We start from the raw sequence: 19,765 nt of genomic DNA, 5'->3' as shown, positions 1-19,765 counted from the left end.
AGGTTTCATGTTTTAAGATGTTTACTCGGGCGGCTCGGTGGGGCAGTGGTTAGCATTACTGCCTCACGGCGCCGAGGACGCGGGTTCGATCCCGGACCCGGGTCACTGTCCGCAGGAGTTTACACATTCTCTCCATGTCTGCGTGGGTTTCAACCCCACAACCAAAAGATGTGCAGGGTAGGTAGATTGGCCATGCCAAATTGCCCCTTAATTCGAAAAAAATAATTGGGCCGTCTAAATGTATTTTTTAAAATGTGTACTGTATCAACAGAATTAAAGCACTAATGACTAAACACATCTTTGTAGACAATTTATACCTTAAACCACAGAATGGAATGCCAGCTGTATAATATCCTTCTTATTTTTAGACCACTTACACGCATGACCACATACATGCATGACCGCTTACTGGGAAGGCGGTTAGATCACAGGAGGCTGTTAGACAGAGGGATAGGGGGTCATTCCCGCTAATTGTATGGTGATTAGCTTTAAGTGATGATTATTGGTTTCCCGCCATGCAATGGTGGGATCCTAAATCCGCCAACGGGAGCAGGCCGTTTAGAACACAAACCGATTGGCACCCGGCGTGGTTCCTGATTTTGACCTCTCCCGCAATGTAACAGTAAAATTCCGCCCCTTGCACTTTATTCCCTGTAAAACAATCAAACCACCCAGGTTTTAAAAAAAAATGTACTTTATTACAGACATGTATCAAAACAGGTTCAATCAACTATATAGTCTGTACAAATGTTTTCCCCTTTTTCATCCTGGAGCCCCTTAACTCATACGTTACCTTCTCCAACCGCAGAAAGTTGTACAGGTCACCCAACCAAGCCACTACCCCCGGTGGCAATGCCGACCGCCACTCTAATAGAATTTTCCACTGTGCAGTCAGAAAGACAAAGGCCACCACATCGGCCTTCCTCCTCTCCATGAGCTCCGGCTTCTTTGAAACCTCAAATATCGCCACATAAGGATCCGGGTCCACCTCCTCCTCCACTATCCTGGCTAAGACCGCGAACACTCCCACCCAGAATCTTCCCAATTTTTCGCAACCCCAAAACATGTGCGTGTCATTCGCTGGCCCCCGCCCACACCTCTCACACTCATCTGCTACCCCCTGAAAGAACCCACTCATTCTCACCCGAGTCATATGTACCCTGTGCACCACCTTATACTGTACCAGGCTCATCCTTGCACAAGAGGAGGTCCCGTTTACCTTACGCAGTGCCTCACTCCATGCTCCCCAATTGATCTCCATTCCCAACTCCGCTTCCCATTTCTCCTTGATCTTCACCAACCACTCACCTCCCTGCTCACCCAGCCACTTATGTGTATTCCCCAATTCTTCCCTCTCCTTCTACATCCGGAAGCAGCAGTTGCTCCAGCAGGGTGTATCCTAGCAACCGAGGGAACCCCCTCCAGACCTTGCGCCCAAAGTCCCTAACCTGCAGATACCCAGGTTTACCATCAGGCAGACTTCAGAACGGGACCCTCTATTTCACCCAAAATGTAAAAATCCAGTCCTAAAACATAATCTTATGATTATGAGGTTTATATTGAGGTATTATCATGCACTAAGCTGAGTAATTTACTCAGTACAGACAAGGGGTTCAAACTAGGAACCCTTATACTTTATGAAAGTTAATGCTACACCAGGCAGTGTGTTACCCCCTGAACGATCAAAGTAGGTTCACATACAGATGTGTATTATTTTACAGGTTAAAGGACAGTTCAAAGAGCGCTTGACGGCTACAGACGTTGCCATCATCATCCCTGTTCCCAGTGATGCTTCATCTCCAAAGTTTGGCACAGCTAAAGGCAGTGTGGAATGGGTACCCGAGGACAGTGTTATCATCTGGTCTATAAATTCTATTCAAGTAAGTTCAATGTAAAACATATTACCTATCATCCAGGTGAGTTCATTGCAGAACAATTGGATGGCCGGCCACGGATGGTTGCCATTTTAGTGGGAATGTTTAAATTAATATGTTTGTGCTCTTATCTCTGAATCTAGGACGTATTCAAACATTAAAATAATACCACACAGCACAGTTGATATGTCAGATCTCCACCAATGCTGGCACTTGAGATATTTTTTTACAAAAATATTAATATTGGCTCAGAGAATTATCAGTACTTAAAATCAACCTGAGAATGATTTCTTCTTTTCCTCCAGCCAAATGTGAAACCCATAGCATCACATTTGAAATTGGAACCCGCGTAAGACTAAATGGGGGAGGAACGAATTTAGCTTCCTTTCCACTCCTCGGCGTCAAGTCTCCTGCACCCCCATGTAGCTTCCATTATTGAAACTAACCTTTAAACTACGATTTAATACTAAATTTTGGGAAGGATGAAGCCATTATGTTTGGCCTCCAACACAAACTCCTTCCCCAAATGTCATTTAAACCCTTCTCTCTTTGGCAACTATCTGAAGCTGAGCTGGATCTTTCACAAACTTGGTGTTGCATTTGACTCTGAGATTTTTTTTTTTAAATTTAGAGTGCCCAATTCATTTTTCCAATTAAGGGGCAATTTAGCGTGGCCGATTCACCTAACCTGCACATCCTTGAGTTGTGGGGGCGAAACCCACGCAAACGCGTGGAGAATGTGAATTTGACCCCAAGATGAGGTTCTGACCACATTGCACTCCAACGCTAAGCATGTCTACTTTTACCTCAATGACACTGTAGACTCCAACCCTGGCTCAACTCATCTGCTGCTGAAACCCTCATCTGTTCCTATTGTTTCCTCTAGAATTAACTATTCCACCGCTCCGCTAGCCTACCTCCCTTCCTCCGTCCTAGGTAAGCCGCTATTCATATCTTAACTTGCATGTAGTCTTGTTCACCAGCACCCTTGTGTTTTCTGACCTACACTGGTTCCTTGTCTAACGACATGGCAGCGCAGTGGTTAGCAATGTTGTTTCACAGCGCCGGGGACCCGGGTTCGATGCCCGGCTTGGGTCACTGCCTTCGCAGAGTCTGCACGTTCTCCCTAATCTGTGTGGGTTTCCTCTAGGTGCTCCAGTTGCCTCCCATAAGTCCTGAAAGACGTGCTGTTAGGTGAATTGGACATTCTGAATTCTCCCTCCGTGTCCCTGAACAGGCGCAAGAAAATGAAATGAAATGAAAATCGTTTATTGTCACGAGTAGGCTTCAATGAAGTTACTGTGAAAAGCCCCTAGTCGCCACATTCCGGCGCCTGTCCGGGGAGGCTGGTACGGGAATCGAACCATGCTGCTGGCCTGCTTGGTCTGCTTTAAAAGCTAGCGATTTAGCCTGGTGAGCTAAACCAGCCCCTATTGTAGCGACTGTAGCGACTAGGGAATTTTACATCCCCTAGTGCAGTGTTAATGTAAGCCTACTTGTGACACTAATAAAGGTTATTTTTATACCTCAATTTTATCTGTATTGAAAATTTAGCAGTGAATAATGTGTTATCATTGCATAATTGCTTAAGGGAGGGAAAGAATTTACAATGAAGGCACATCTGGGACTGCCAAGTGTGGAGGCGGAGGAACCAGAAGCAAAACCACCAATCAGAGTGGAGTTCAAAATCCAATACATAGCAGCATCGGGATTGCAGGTACAGTTTGTTCGTATGTAAGCACATACCAGTCTGGTCTTCGTCACTTGTCTTTGCGCTCTCTCTCTCTGTCAAGTGCTTATTTCTTTTTCTTTTTCTTCTTATTTTTGTTCTCTCCTGCTCACCTTCTCTTTACCCCCACTATAACAATATCCCAAGTGAATGAGCTTTGTGAGTCCCCCTCCAGCAAAATGAACGTGTCCAGGAATTAGCAGTCACCCTCACTAGGTCATAACAATGGTTGATGTAAGAAATGGAAACATTTCTACTGGTAAAATAGTTGCATTTCTATGTGACGTATGTGACTATGTTATATCTTGGGTTTATTTTATGGGAACTGTTTTTAAACACATGGGCCTATAACTCCCTGCCCTTCAACGTCGGATTTGGGGGGTACCCAGGTCAGCCTTTCTGTGGAAATTGTCCAGAAGTGCTAACTACCCCTGGACAATTGCATTACATTGGGTACCAAAGTGATTTAAAATCACTAACTTGAACAATTTAATCAGTTTTTCACCAATAATTACTCTGAAAGAGTTGGAAAAAATAAATGTACTTCAAACTTCAGCATGAAGGGGGTGTTCAGAGATGAGGGCCGGGATTCTCCCCTACCCGGCGGGGTGGCGGGTCCCGGCGTAGCAGAGTGGCGCCAACCACTTGGGCGTCGGGCCTCCCCAAAGGTGCGGAATTCTCCGCACATTTAGCAGCTAGGCCCGCGCCGGAGTGGTTTCCGCTACGCCGACTGGCGCCAATGGCTTTTGGCGCTATGCTGCCCGGCGTCGGGGCTGGCCGAAAGGCCTTCGCCGGTCTGCACATGCGGCGGCGGCGGAAGAAAAAGAGTGCCCCCACGGCACTGGCCCACCCGCCGATCGGTAGGCCCCGATCGCGGACCAGGCCACCGTGGGGGCACCCCCCGGGGTCCGATTGCCCGCGCCCCTCCCTCCCCCCCCCGGGGGCCTGCTCGCGCCTCCAATCCTGCCGGCACCAGAGGTGGTTTAAACCACGTCGGTGGGATTGGCCTGTCAGCGGCGGGACTTCGGCCCATCGCGGGCCGGAGAATCGCCACGGGGGGCCTGCCGATCGGTGCAGGGGGCACGCCGACCGGCGGGGTGTGATTCCTGCTCCCGCCGATTCCCGGGTGGCGGAGAATTCCGGCCTCAGCGGGGGCGGGATTTACGCCGGCCCAGGGCGATTCCCCGACCCTGCGGGGGGTCGGAGAATCCGCCCGAGATCTCTTAAAAATCAATAGCCCACCCCAGTTGGACTTGATCCACTCCTTAATGCTGTAATTTCCAAACTATCCAGTAAAATTGTGATCAGCTCATGAGTTAACCCCACCCTGTCACATGTTGTTTACCAGGATCCTGCGTCCATTTTATCACAGTCATTTCCTGTCCACTCATTGTCCATCCAGGGACAGGATACCAGAATTGGCTTCCCCTTTACTTCATGGATTATTTCAGACAGGAAAATGGGGCCACTGATAAAACTTGTTTACTAAATCCATTATGTAATCTGCTGACCACACATCTCGTGTGTCTCAAAAACATGGGCAGGTTAGCTAGCCTAAATCCCATCATGCATTGTGGCCACTGCTTGGAGCTAGAGTTTACATTATTATCACTGCTATGTCCTAAAATACAGGTTTAATGGTTGATAATGATTACTGGGTATACTTTCTATGATTCATCTCATCCTTAATAAAATAACTTGTGTAGAACTATTCTAGTGTCATTCTAGCTATTCAGTTTTAAGAAGTCTCATCTCTGGACACCCCCTTCACAGCACAACCATTTTAAACACCCAGACCAAACCTCACACAGGACACCCTCCATCACTGCCCCAACTAAGCACCTGAACACCCATGATATTCCCCAACCCTCACGATTTCCAAATCCCGCATGACTGACTCCATCCCGCCATGTGTGTCTACCACGCCCCCCCACCCCGCCGATGTCTGAACCCCCACATTCTACCCACTTACCATTGACACATACCTTTTCCCTGCCCTCTATATATTTTTTTAAATAAACAATTTTAATGAGGTATTTTTGGCCTTACAAACAGCAACAGTATAAAAACAATGTACAAAGAACAATAAACAGTGCAATCACCAACTCCCGACCCGCCTAATTGACCCCTATTCTACGCTACCCTAACCCCCCCCGCTGACGATTAATTCTCCGCAAAGAAGTCGATGAACGGTTGCCACCTACTGGACGAACCCTAACACTGACCCTCTCAAGGCGAACTTAACCTTCTCTAGTCCGAGAAAGCTAGCCATGTCATTCATTCAGCCAGGTCTCCGATTTCGGGGGCTTTGAGTCCCTCCAAGCTAGCAGTATCCGTCTCCGGGCTACTAGGGAAGCAAAGGCCAGAACATCTGCCTCTTTCTCCTCCTGGATTCCCGGGTCTTCCGACACCCCGAAAATCGCCATCACTGGACTCATTGCCACCCTTATTTTCAATACTCTGGACATGACGTCTGCAAACCCCTGCCAATATCCCCTAAGTTTTGGACACGCCCAGAACATGTGGACATGGTTCGCAGGTCCTCCCGCACATTTTACGCACCTGTCCTCCACCCCAAAGAATCTACTCATCCGGGCCACTGTCATGTGGGCCCAGTGGACCACCTTGAATTGGATCAAGCTGAGCCTGGCGCATGTTGCGGTCGCGTTGACTCTGCTCAACGCGTCCGCCCATAAGCCATCCTCCATCTCGCAACCAAGCTCCTCCTCCCACTTACGTTTCAGTTCCTCGGTCCGCATCTCCTCCACCCCCATGAGTTCTTTGTAGATGTCCGAGACACTTGCCTCTCCCACCCACCCCCTAGCAACTACCCTATCCTGGATCCCCCTTAGTGGCAGGAGTGGGAAGGATGATATCTGCCTGCGCAGAAAGTCCTGTGCCTGTAAATATCTAAATTTGTTCCCCCTTGCCAACTCAAGCTAGGGAAGATCCCCATTGAAAACAAGTACCCCATCCTCTCAATTCCCGCCCTTCGCCTTGCTCGGAGCCCCCCCATCCAAGCTCCCCGGGCAAACCAGTGATTGTCACATATTGGGGACCAGACCGATGCTCCCACTGCACCAGCGTACCTCCTCCACTGACCCCAGATTCTCAGGGCCGCCACCACTACGGGGCTGATTGAGTACCTCGCCGGTGGGAACGGCGGAGGTGCCGTTATCAACGCCCCCAGACTGGTGTCTAACACAAAGCTGCCTCCATCCGCTCCCAAACTGACCTCGCCCCACCACCCATTTCCTTATCATGGCTATGTTAGCCGCCCAGTAATAATTACTAAAATTCGGCAGCGCAACCCCCCCCCTCCCCCCGATTACGTGCGAGCATCACCTTCTTCACTCGTGGGGATTTACCCGCCCATACAAAGCCCAGGATGATTTTATTAACCCTATTAAAAAAGGACCGCGGGATGAAAATTGGGAGACACTGAAACATGAACAGAAATCTCGGTAGGACCGTCATTTTGACCGTTTGCACTCTCCTAGCTAACGACAGCGGGAGCGCATCCCAACTCCGAAACTCACCCCTCATCTGTTCAACCAACGGGACAAGTTCAACTTGTTGCGCGCCACTTGTATCCCGAAGTACCTGAAACTGTCCCCTACTAACCTAAACGATAGCTCCCTCAGCCGACCCTCCTGACCCGTCGCTTGGACTACAAACATCTCACTCTTTGTCATATTCAGTTTATACCCCGCAAACCAGCCAAATTCCCCCAAAATTGCCATAATTTCGCCCATCCCTGCCCCTGGATCCAATACATATAAGAGCAGGTCATCCGCGTACAGCGAGACTCTATGTTCCACACCCCCCCCCCCCCCCCGCCCCCCTGCCCCCGAACCAGCCATTTGAAGCTCTCAAAGCAATTGCCAGCGGCTCTATAGCTAACGCAAACAACAGTGGGGAGAGGGGCACCCCTGTCTTGTCCCCCAGTACAGTCTAAAATAGTCTAAGGTCGTCCTATTCGTTCTTACACAAGTCTCTGGGGCCCGGTTTAACAGCTTGACCCAGTCGATAAAGCCCCTACCTATGAACCCAAATCGTCCCAGCAAATCCCATAGATAGTCCCACTCCACCTGGTTGAACGCCTTTTCCGCATCCACTGCCACAACTACCTCAACCTCCCTACTCTCTGGGGACATCATAATCACATTGAGCAGCCTCTTATATTGGCCACCAACTGCTTGCCCTTGACAAACCCAGTTTGATCCTCCATAATCACATCTGGCACACAGTCTTCAATCCAGGAGGCCAAAACTTTGGCCAGCAACTTGGCATCCACATTAAGCAGGTAAATTGGCCTATGTGACCTGCATAGCACTGGGTTCTTGTCCCGCTTCAATATCAACGAAACAGTGGCCTGTGACAACGTCGGGGGCAGCACCCCTCTGTCCCTTTCCTCATTGAAAACCTTGACCAGCAACGGCCCTAAAATCCCCGAGATCTTTTTATAGAACTCCACCGGGTACCCGTCCGGCCCCGGGGCTTTACCCGACTGCATTGCCTTCAAGCCCCTCAAGTATTTCTTCAGCCCTAATCGGGGCCCCCAGCCCATCTAAAGCTCCCTACCCACCCTTGGGAAGGTCAGTCTGTTCAAAAAGTGTCTCATCCCCTCCGGCCCCGTAGGGGGTTCCGAGCGGTAGAGCCGACTGTAAAAGTCCCTGAATGCCCTGGTTAGCCCTACCAAGTTCCCATCCCCATCAGGAAGGACGGTAGAAAGAGGGAAAATCGGCCGTGGATATCTAAGGAAATAAGGGAGAGTATCAAATTGAAGGAAAAAGCATATAAAGTGGCAAAGATTAGTGGGAGACTAGAGGACTGGGAAATCTTTTGGGGGGCAACAGAAAGCTACTAAAATAGCTATAAAGAAGAGTAAGATAGAATATGAGAGTAAACTTGCTCAGAATATAAAAACAGACAGTAAAAGATTTTACAAATATATAAAACAAAAAAGAGTGGCTAAGGTAAATATTGGTCCTTTAGAGGATGAGAAGGGAGTTTTAATAATGAGAGATGAGGAAATGGCTGAGGAACTGAACAGGTTTTTTGGGTCGGTCTTCACAGTGGAAGACACAAATAACATGCCAGTGACGATAGAAATGAGGCTATGACAGGTGAGGATCTTGAGAGGATTGTTATCACTAAGGAGGTAGTGATGGGCAAGCTAATGGGGCTAAAGGTAGACAAGTCTCCTGGCCCTGATGGAATGCATCCCAGAGTGCTAAAAGAGATGGCTAGGGAAATCGCAGATGCACTAATGATGATTTACCAAAATTCACTAGACTCTGGGGTGGTCCCGGTGGATTGGAAATGAGCAAACGTGACACCACTGTTTAAAAAAGGAGGTAGGCAGAGAGCAGGAAATTATAGGCCAGTAGGGAAGATGCTGGAATCTATCATCAAGGAAGAAATAGCGAGGCATCTGGATAGAAATTGTCCCATTGGGCAGACGCAGCATGGGTTCGTAAAAGGCAGGTCATGCCTAACTAATTTAGTGGAATTTTTTGAGGACATTACCAGTGCAGTAGATAACGGGGAGCCAATGGATGTGGTATATCTGGATTTCCAGAAAGCCTTTGACAAGGTGCCACACAAAAGGTTGCTGCATCAGATAAAGATGCATGGCATTAAGGGTAAAGTAGTAGCATGGATAGAGGGTTGGTTAATTAATAGAAAGCAAAGAGTGGGGATTAATGGGTGTTTCTCTGGTTGGCAATCAGTAGCTAGTGGTGTCCCTCAGGGATCCGTGTTGGGCCCACAATTGTTCACAATTTACATAGATGATTTGGAGTTGGGGACCAAGGGCAATGTGTCCAAGTTTGCAGATGACACTAAGATGAGTGGTAAAGCGAAACGTGCAGAGGATACTGGAAGTCTGCAGAGGGATTTGGATAGGTTAAGTGAATGGGCTAGGGTCTGGCAGATGTAATACAATGTTGACAAATGTGAGGTTATCCATTTTGGTAGGAATAACAGCAAACGGGATTATTTAAGCAATAAAATATTAAAGCATGCCGCTGTGCAGAGAGACTTGGGTGTGCTAGTGCATGAGTCACAGAAAGTTGGTTTACAGGTGCAACAGGTGATTAAGAAGGCAAATGGAATTTTGTCCTTCATTGCTAGAGGGATGGAGTTTAAGACTAGGGAGGTTATGCTGCAATTGTATAAGGTGTTAGTGAGGCCACACCTGGAGTATTGTGTTCAGTTTTGATCTCCTTACTTGAGAAAGGACATACTGGCACTGGAGGGTGTGTAGAGGAGATTCACTAGGTTAATCCCAGAGCTGAAGGGGTTGGATTATGAGGTGAGGTTGAGTAGACTGGGACTGTACTCGTTGGAATTTAGAAGGATGAGGGGGGATCTTATAGAAACATTTAAAATTATGAAGGGAATAGATAGGATAGATGAGGGCGGGTTATTTCCACTGGCGGGTGAAAGCAGAATTAGGGGGCATGTACTCAAAATAAGGGGAAGTAGATTTAGGATTGAGTTTAGGAGGAACTTCTTCACCCAAAGGGTTGTGAATCTATGGAATTCCTTGCCCAGTGAAGCAGTTGAGGCTCCTTCATTAAATGTTTTTAAGGTAAAGATAGATAGTTTTTTGAAGAATAAAGGGATTAAGGGTTATGGTGTTTGGGCCAAAAAGTGGAGCTGAGTCCACAAAAGATCAGCCATGATCTCATTGAATGGTTGAATGGCTCGAGGGGCCAGATGGCCTACTCCCGCTCCTAGTTCTTAACTACCCTCCCTATTTCCCTGGCCGCCTCCCTCTTCCGAAGCTGCTGTGCAAGCTTTCTGCTGGCCTTCTCCCCATTTTCATAAAACATCCCCCTCGCCTTTCTAAGCTGCTTCACTGCCTTACCTGTGGACAACACCCTGAAGTCAGCCTGCAGTCTCTGATGTTCCCTTAAGAGCTCCACCCCCGGGGTCGCCGCATACCTCCTATCTATCTGTAGAATCAACTTAACCAGTCGTTCCGTCTCTGCCCTATCCGTCCTGTCCCTATGAGCCCAGATCTAAATCAGCTCCCCCCTCACCACTGCTTTCAGCGCCTCCCAGATCACTGCTGCTGAGACTTCCCCCGTGTCGTTGACCAGTAGGTAGTTCTGCAGGCACTTCCTCACCCTCTTGCACACCGCCTTGTCCGCCAACAAGCCCACGTCCAATCGACATTGCAGGCGCTGGAAGCTCTCCTCAGTAACCTGCAGTTCCACCCAATGTGGGGCATGATCTGAAATAGTGATGGCCGAATACCCCGTGTCCACCACCCCTGCCAGTAAATCCCTGCTCAAAATGAAAGTCTATCCGGGAATAAACCTTGTGAACATGTGAATAAAAAGAAAACTCCTCCGTCGGCTGCCTGAACCTCCATGGGTCAACCCCCCCCCCCCCCCCCCCCTCCCCCCAACCCACCCCCACCCCATCTGCTCCACGAACCCTATTAGTTCCTTTGCCATTGCTGGTACCCTCCCCGTTTTCAAACACGACCGGTCCAGGCCGGGGTCGATGACTGTATTAAAATCCCCTCCCATAACCAGCTTGTGCGAGTCCAGGTCAGGTATCTTCCCCAGCAGCCTCTTTATAAATTCCACGTCATCCCAATTTGGAGCGTACACATTAACCAAGACCACCTTCCTCCCTTCCAGCTTACCGCTAACCATGACAAACGGCCCCCCACCACCACCCCCCCAGTCCGAGACTACACTGCCCACCTGAAATTGCACCCGCTTGTTGATCAAAATCGCAGCCCCTCTAGTCTCGGTATCCAGCCCCGAATGAAAGACCTGACTGACCCAACCCTTCCTTAGCCGAACTTGATCCACCACTTTCAGTTGTGTCTCCTGCAACATTACCATGTCTGCCTTCAGAGCCCTCAGATGCGTGAACACACGTTCCCTCTTGATCGGCCCATTCAACCCTCAAACATTCCAGGTGATCAGCCTAATTGGGGGCACAGTGCCCCCCCCCCTCCAATCAGCCACTCCCTTTCCTGGGCCCGCCTCCAGCCCATGCGCCGCCCTCCATCGGCCCGCCTCCCGGCAGCCCCCACCACCAATCTCCTCTCTGTCCCAAAACCCAAGTCCCTCCCTCGTCAGCAGAGTAACTCCACCCTCTTTTCACCCCCCCCCCCCAGCAACACTTTGTAACCTAACCCCTGCCATAGATTAATCATATGTACACCCCCCACTTTGCTTCCGTAGACTAGCTCACCCAGCAAACCTGGTGACCCTCGCCACCGGCGGCAAGAAGTCTCCCACCTATTGTTCCCTCACTGCCCTCCCCCGCCCATCAAAACCACTTCCCTCATCAAACCAGCCTCAATCACCCAATTAACATAAGAGACAACCCAAAAGAAAAACACACAGAAAACCCCCCAATAGTGTAAATCAAAGTAATATAAAGTAAAAAGCCCCACCAGCCACCCCCACCAAAACCACGCAGAAACCGAATAACTTTTACTTCCCCCTTCTTCAACCAAACTCAAATGCAGAAGAGAAACAGACAATAGAAACATACAAACATCACTCAAAAAGTTGCAACTTAAAACAAAAAGTTCTCAGTTCAGCACCAGCCCTTTCCTCTTGGCAACGTCCATCGCGTCTTCGGGCGACTCAAAATAAAGGTGCTGGTCCTCGCGTGTAACCCAAAGACGCGCCGGGTATAACAGTCCAGATTTCACCTGCTTCTTGAACAGGATCGCCTTAACTTGGTTAAAGCCTGCCCTCCTTCTGGCCACCTCCACACTCAGATCCTGGTAGACACACAAAATGCTGTTCTCCCATTTGCAGCTCCGCGTATGCTTGGCCCATTGGAGAACACACTCCTTGTCCAAACCCCGGGGAACCGGACCACCATCGCCCTTGGGGGTCCCCCAGCCGCGGCTTCCTCGCCAGCGCTCTGTACGCCCTGTCCACCTCCAACGGTCGGGGAAAAGCCCCCTCCCCAGAAGCTTCTGAAACATACTCGCCACAAACGCGCCAGCGTCAGCCCCCTCCGGGAGACCAACAATCCTTAAGTTCTGCCGACGAGCTGTATTCTCCAAGTCTTCTACCTTCTCCAGCAGCCTCTTTTGCTGATCCTTCAGCATCCCCACCTCCAGCTCGACCACCGTTTGGTGCTCCTCCTGGTCCGCCAGCGCTTTCGCCAGTTTCTGAATCGTCCGATCCTGGGCATCCAGCCTGCACTCCAGCCGATCGATCGATTCCTTTATCGGATCAAGACAGTCCTGTTTCTGCCGAGCGAAGCCCTCTTGAGTGACCTGCATCAACTCCTCCGTTGATTGTTGGGCTGTCACAGCGGGGGTCCGAACATCAGCCATATTGCCTTCTGCTGCAGCCTCCACCCAGCCCGTGCTGGTCTTCTTATTTCTCCCTTTTCGGTCCCTTGGGGTTCTTCGTTCCATGCACCAATGTGTGGATCCAGTGCCAAATTGACTTCGCCTTCAAAGGCAGCGCTCAAAAACGCAAAAAAGTCAGGGGGGGGAAAGGTCCAAAAGTCCGGCCACAGCAGGAGCCGCCAAATGCGCGACTTACTCCCCCATAGCTGTCACTGGAAGTCATCCTACCCTCTATTTTCAATGGGACTTTGAAACTCAGCTGCTTTACGCTAACTAATGCTGTAAAAAAGGGATACGTCCTCCTTCACACCACTTCTTTTGCATTCCACTGCTGGAGCCGGGGATGTGCTTCGCTATCTGAGTCTCACTCCGTCTGTTAGGAAGGTCGGGCTAGATAACTGCTTTTGAATTGAAGTGCATATAAAGTCAGTACGGAATGGCAATCTGCTGCATATTGTCACTGCTATCCAACACTGATGAGATTTTTAATGTTTGCCAAATATTACATATTATATCAAAGAACCCAAATAACACAGTTTCATTTTTTAATAGATCAAATATGTACGAATAAGTGAAAAGTCTACCTATCAGGCAATATCCTGGGTTAGATGTCTAACAAAAAGTGGAGGTAATAATTTGTTGCACAATTGCAAGTATGGGCATCTGAGAATGTTTTATGGTGAGGTTGGGTTTTCACTGCTGAATGACCTGCAAAGCTGGATATAGATTTAATGGAAATGATGAATTTCTGTTACTAACTGCCACTGTAAGGGACACCAGAAAGATCACATACACCCACAAGGATCAGAAGCAAGAGATAATCCTGACTTTTAAACTTTGGTCGATGGGGTAGAAAAGTGACTGTGAGTACGTTTTCTATTTTCAGAAATCTGCAAATAGGTGCCCTTTCAGAGGTTCGATGCAGGCCCGATGGGCTGAATGGCCTCCTTCTGCACTGCAAAAGAGATGCAGTTTGTATTAGACTATCTCCAACCAGATCCTTCAATGGCATGGCCATCACTGAATCCCCCACAGTCAACAGCTCTGATCTTCAATGGCATGGCCATCACTGAATCTCCCACAGTCAACAGCCCTGATCCTTCAATGGCATGGCCATCACTGAATCCCCCACAGTCAACAGTCCTGATCCTTCAATGGCATAGCCATCACTGAATCCCCCAGTCAACATCCCTGACCTTCAATGGCATAGCCATCACTGAATCCCCCACAGTCAACAGCTCTGATCCTTCAATGGCATGGCCATCACTGAATCCCCCACAGTCAACATCCCTGACCTTCAATGGCATAGCCATCACTGAATCCCCCACAGTCAACAGCCCTGATCCTTCAATGGCATAGCCATCACTGAATCCCCCACAGTCAACAGCCCTGATCCTTCAATGGCATAGCCATCACTGAATCCCCCACAGTCAACAGCCCTGATCCTTCAATGGCATAGCCATCACTGAATCCCCCACAGTCAACAGCTCTGATCCTTCAATGGCATAGCCATCACTGAATCCCCCACAGTCAACAGCTCTGATCCTTCAATGGCATAGCCATCACTGAGTCCACCACAGTCAACAGCCCTGATCCTTTAATGGCATAGCCATCACTGAATCCCCCACAGTCAACAGCCCTGATCCTTCAATGGCATAGCCATCACTGAATCCCCCACAGTCAACAGCCCTGATCCTTCAATGGCATAGCCATCACTGAATCCCCCACAGTCAACAGCTCTGACCTTCAATGGCATAGCCATCACTGAATCCCCCACAGTCAACATCCCTGACCTTCAATGGCATGGCCATCACTGAATCCCCCACAGTCAACAGCCCTGATCCTTCAATGGCATGGCCATCACTGAATCCCCCACAGTCAACAGCCCTGATCCTTCAATGGCATAGCCATCACTGAATCCCCCACAGTCAACTGCTCTGATCCTTCAATGGCATAGCCATCACTGAATCCCCCACAGTCAACATCCCTGACCTTCAATGGCATAGCCATCACTGAATCCCCCACAGTCAACAGCTCTGATCCTTCAATGGCATAGCCATCACTGAATCCCCCACAGTCAACATCCCTGACCTTCAATGGCATAGCCATCACTGAATCCCCCACAGTCAACAGCTCTGATCCTTCAATGGCATGGCCATCACTGAATCCCCCACAAACAGCCCTGATCCTTCAATGGCATGGCCATCACTGAATCCCCCACAGTCAACATCCCTGACCTTCAATGGCATAGCCATCACTGAATCCCCCACAGTCAACATCCCTGACCTTCAATGGCATAGCCATCACTGAATCCCCCACAGTCAACAGCTCTGACCTTCAATGGCATAGCCATCACTGAATCCCCCACAGTCAACAGCCCTGATCCTTCAATGGCATGGCCATCACTGAATCCCCCACAGTCAACAGCCCTGATCCTTCAATGGCATAGCCATCACTGAATCCCCCACAGTCAACTGCTCTGATCCTTCAATGGCATAGCCATCACTGAATCCCCCACAGTCAACAGCCCTGATCCTTCAATGGCATGGCCATCACTGAGTCCACCACAGTCAAGAGCCTGGTTGGGGGGGGGGGGGGGGGGGGGGGGGGGGTTTACCATTGACCAGAAACTGAACTGGGCCAACCTTTGAAGTGCTGTCACCACAAAAGCAAGTCAGGGTTGAAATTCTGTGACAAGTAACATAGTCATGTGGATAATAAATGCTGGCCCAGAGAGCAATGCCTACCCTTCCCATGAAAGAATAAACAAAAAGCTTTCTTCAAAAAGGGAAGACGAGTTCTTAAATAGAATGTTTAAGAAATATTTCATAGCACCCTTTGAAAAGCAAGAATATTCTCTAGTACCTGAGACATTGTTTACCTTGACTCAACACCAGCAGAACAGATCAATTGGTCAGTTAAGTCATTGCGATCTGTGCAACTTTATTGTATTCAAATTGGTCATTATGCTTGTCTACATAACGGGGACTGTACTTCAGATTAATTGAATGTGAAGCACATTGTGATGTCCTGAAGGCATAAATGGAACTGTTTGATTTCTTCTTTCTTTTTTAGATTTCCAAATTCGGATTTAAAGTATGCTATTGCTTAATTCCACTGAAAGCAGAAGATTGAAAAGGTTTATACTCTGAACGTTATGCACAGGAATGCAATGAAAAATGAAATTGGCTCAAACGGTGTGAAATGAAGAAAACCTCAGTGTGTGACTGACATCCAGACTCCAGTGAGCAGTAAATTCACAATTGGAACTGCAACATGCTTTTTGAATTTAGGATTGAAGCTTCAATCAAAGAGTAAGAATAGTCACTTTAAAAAAAAATAAAAGTCAGTATTGTTAATTTGATCCCGTTTGATGTCATGTATTTTGCTTTAGAATATGTATTGTGCAGGAAAATTAGATAATGCCCAATGTTTATTGGCCATTAATGCAATTGCAGGTGGAGTACCTCAGAACCAGCAAGCTTGATGAGAATACTGTCTGATTTTAGAACTACAGGAACAGCACCTCAAACCTGGCTACACCTAGAGACCAATTTTGGAATCTGTAGGTTTCCTGAAAAAACCTTAATCAATGAACAAACTACACAATAGGATCTCTGTTCTCCCTGGATTGGGTGGGGCCAAGGTACTAAAATCAGACAGTACTTCCATCTGTACAAAATGTAATTCTGTTATGCCACCGGGCACATTATTCAGAATAGAGCCTCGGGTTTTATTCGCGCAGTAAGATTTCATTAAACATATACAAAAACTACAAGGTGGTGTGTTTCTGTTCTGCTTTGGCAATTAAATGCTCTAGTATGTTTTGTGTTTCCAGTCCTTCGCCCGTCAATTCACTTTCCTGATTTTGTTGGGGTTTAAAAAAAAACTTTGTGTATTAGACACCACTGGGAGGGGTGCAGCAAGAAGCAGGACCCCCTGTTTGAGGAGGATTTTGTTAAGCTCTAGCTGCCGTTAGTACAGTCCAGCCCTGCCATGGCTACAATGGCTTGTGTGGGCAAAGCTCTTGGCAGGAGGAGGAGATGCTGCCAATGGCTGCCAGCACTGTAGGTAGGTGCAATGTCTCCTCTTTGTATTCTACTTCAAAGTAGTACAGACAACTCCACAAAACCCAAAGCCATTTTTATGCTGAAATGTTTATACTGAACAGTAACATTTGATGGGGTCAGGAAACTGCAGAGAAGAGTTATAATTCTTGGAGAGGATAAAGGTATATGTCAATTATGATTGATTTTAATTACAAAGGAATATATAAGGAGTCTCGAGTGTTCTTGGTTTCTTGATGCAAAAAACATTTTGAATCAGTATCTAAATTTCCTTACAGCTCTGTGCTTCCTCCTGAATTAATTTTCCCCAGTGGCTGCAGTTCAATGGCTGTATTGTGCAACAGTAAACCACAAAAATCTGCACAGCTTTGGCCCCCTGATGCTGAAGGTCATGTTCTCTCCTGTCACGATGCTGGAAGTATGGATTTTATTAAATTTCTTGCTGTGTTTGGATGATGCTGAGGCATTAGCCGCAAAAGCAGTAGCCCATGGCCTCCATCCCCGAGGAGACAGGCCTTCACACATCCTGCCGCACAGTGACTATTAACCAATTAGTAGCCTTCCTCCTTCAGGTGGAGTCGCTTCTGTCTGAGAAGGGCGAGCAGTATCCCATGGATACATGTTTCTGGGGAATGCTGCTGCCATCCAGAAGAAGCCTAGGACTGGGCACTCCTACTTCCCCAGGAAAACCTGATGTAGGTTTCCACTCTACTGGACGAGGTGTCCATCATTCATTGAATAATAATTTGCAGCAGACTGAATGTTGCAGATATTATTGCCTTCCCTCCGTCCCCTCGGTTTTATCCTGAAGGGAAAAGTTTAAGTTGTGATTACCTTAACCGTGACAATGGAGTGCTATAAAATATCTTTTGTAACAGACAGCAAGACAGTCAGATGACCTTCCTCTTGAACTTAAAAAGCAATACTTTTAATCATGTTAATTGATCGGGCTGGAGCTCTGTATTGGATGATCTCTCTAGCATCCAGACGTGCTTGTAAGCTGTTGTGATATTTCTCAAATGGAAAGTGTGGGGCCCAACAGCGCTTTTCTAATATTGGAACATAGTAACAACAATGTTTAACAGTTCTAGATATGCAATATGTATATTTATATAGCACCGTTATGTAATGAAACATCCATCGGGTATGATATCAAAGCACATGTTGGGTCAGATGATGAAAAGCCTGGCAAAGATGTAGGGTCTAATGTCTCTGATGGAGAAGTGGGAGATTTGGGGGGTGGGAGGAGAGAGAGAATTTGCATAGAGGGTTATGGGACAGCAGAAATTTGGGTGACCAAGTTTATAGAGAGTAAACTGAGAGAAACCAGCCAGGTATGTGTTTGAGAAGTCAGGTCTAGAGATAACAAAGACATGAATAAGGATTGTAGCATATGTGCTGAGATAGAGCTAAAGTACGGAGGTGGAACCAATCAGCCTTCAATAATGGCAGCAGTACAAGATCAGAAGTTCATCTTGGAGAAGTTTATTTTCCTGGATGGTATCTGCACTTTAACACTTGCAGAGTTGGTTCCAATCCATTGGGCTTTTTTCAATATTAACCAATAAAACTCAACATGCTTGAACACCAAGATGGGATTGACATTAAACCAGAGAGACCTGGTGTTAACACGTGGGAGTGGTTGAGGCAAATAGTGCATTTAAGGGGAAAACAAAACAAATATGTGGTAGAAAGGAAGAGGATATGCTGATCAGGCAAGATAAAGTAAATAGTGAGGAGCATAAATAAAAGTCTGGCCCAATTTGAGATCTATATTGTTGTATGCAAGGCTGTAGCTGTGAGGCCCCATTACGGATATATTTTATTTGTTCAAGTGAGTTAAAAATAGTCATGACATTTTCCAAAAGGATGAATGAGACCATACAGTGTTGTATTCTCACAAAAGAGCTGCAACAAGATGAAATACTTAGAATTTATATTCTCTCAAGCAACTGACTGAGCTTTGGAGATTGCACATTCTCCCCGTGTCTGCGGGGTTTCCTCGGGGTGCTCTAGTTTCCTCCCACAGTCCAAAGATGTGCAGGTTAGGTGGATTGACTGTGCTAAATTGCCCTTAGTGTCCAAAAAAGGTTAGGTGGGGTTACGGGGATAAGGGGGAGGTGTGGGCTTCGGTAGGGTGCTCTTTCCAAGGCCGGTGTGGACTCGATGGGCCGAATGGCCTCCTTCTGCACTGCAAATTCTATGAAATCTATTTATCTATTGTTAGCTGAAGCAAGTATCAACATATTTTTCTATCCAATAGTTGGTACTTTGGAGCGCCATTAGTAGTGCATTTATTTTAAAGTGGACCTGGTCCTCTCTCTCTGTGTACTTAGTGCAAACAACAATGGGACTACACATCACTTTAAAGAAAAATAGCACTCTGGTTTTCTTTTAACAATTAGGAACATTTGGTTACTTGCCCATAAAAAGGGAAAAGTGTAATGTGTACCCGTGTCAAGTTATATCGAGATGAATTCAGTATGGATCAAGCAGAATAAAGTATGTGAGCTTAAAGCAAGAGTTGTTATACAGCAAGTTAACTCAACTGCCTAAGGGTTCTCATGAACCTCTCCAGTAACACAGGACAATCAAGAATGAGTGATGCTTGGTGTGTGTACCCGGAGTGATATGAGTGACGCCATACAGTAATTCAGTTTTGATTAAGGCCAGATACAAACTGTTGATTCTAGTCAGCAAATAATCAATCTGTGGCTATGTTACTGAATGAACAAAATTAAAC

General features: G+C 47.4%; 1 protein-coding gene across 1 annotated transcript in view; it reads left to right on the top strand.

Moving 5' to 3' along the window:
* LOC119964563 (AP-1 complex subunit mu-1-like) overlaps positions 1 to 16,733 on the top strand; it is a 50,484-nt gene extending 33,751 nt beyond the window's left edge. The window contains exons 9-12 of the mRNA XM_038794221.1: positions 1,722 to 1,880; positions 3,466 to 3,591; positions 13,508 to 13,583; positions 16,031 to 16,733. Coding sequence (XP_038650149.1) covers positions 1,722 to 1,880; positions 3,466 to 3,591; positions 13,508 to 13,583; positions 16,031 to 16,050 — 381 coding nt within the window. The 3' untranslated portion in view covers positions 16,051 to 16,733. The remainder of the gene's footprint in view (positions 1 to 1,721; positions 1,881 to 3,465; positions 3,592 to 13,507; positions 13,584 to 16,030) is intronic.
* Positions 16,734 to 19,765: the final 3,032 nt, after the last annotated feature.

The sequence above is a fragment of the Scyliorhinus canicula genome, chromosome 4 (assembly GCF_902713615.1).
Source record: "Scyliorhinus canicula chromosome 4, sScyCan1.1, whole genome shotgun sequence".
Classification (NCBI taxonomy): domain Eukaryota; kingdom Metazoa; phylum Chordata; class Chondrichthyes; order Carcharhiniformes; family Scyliorhinidae; genus Scyliorhinus; species Scyliorhinus canicula.
The sequence above is the reverse complement of the archived record's forward strand: the minus strand, read 5'-3'. Positions and strand labels throughout refer to the sequence as shown.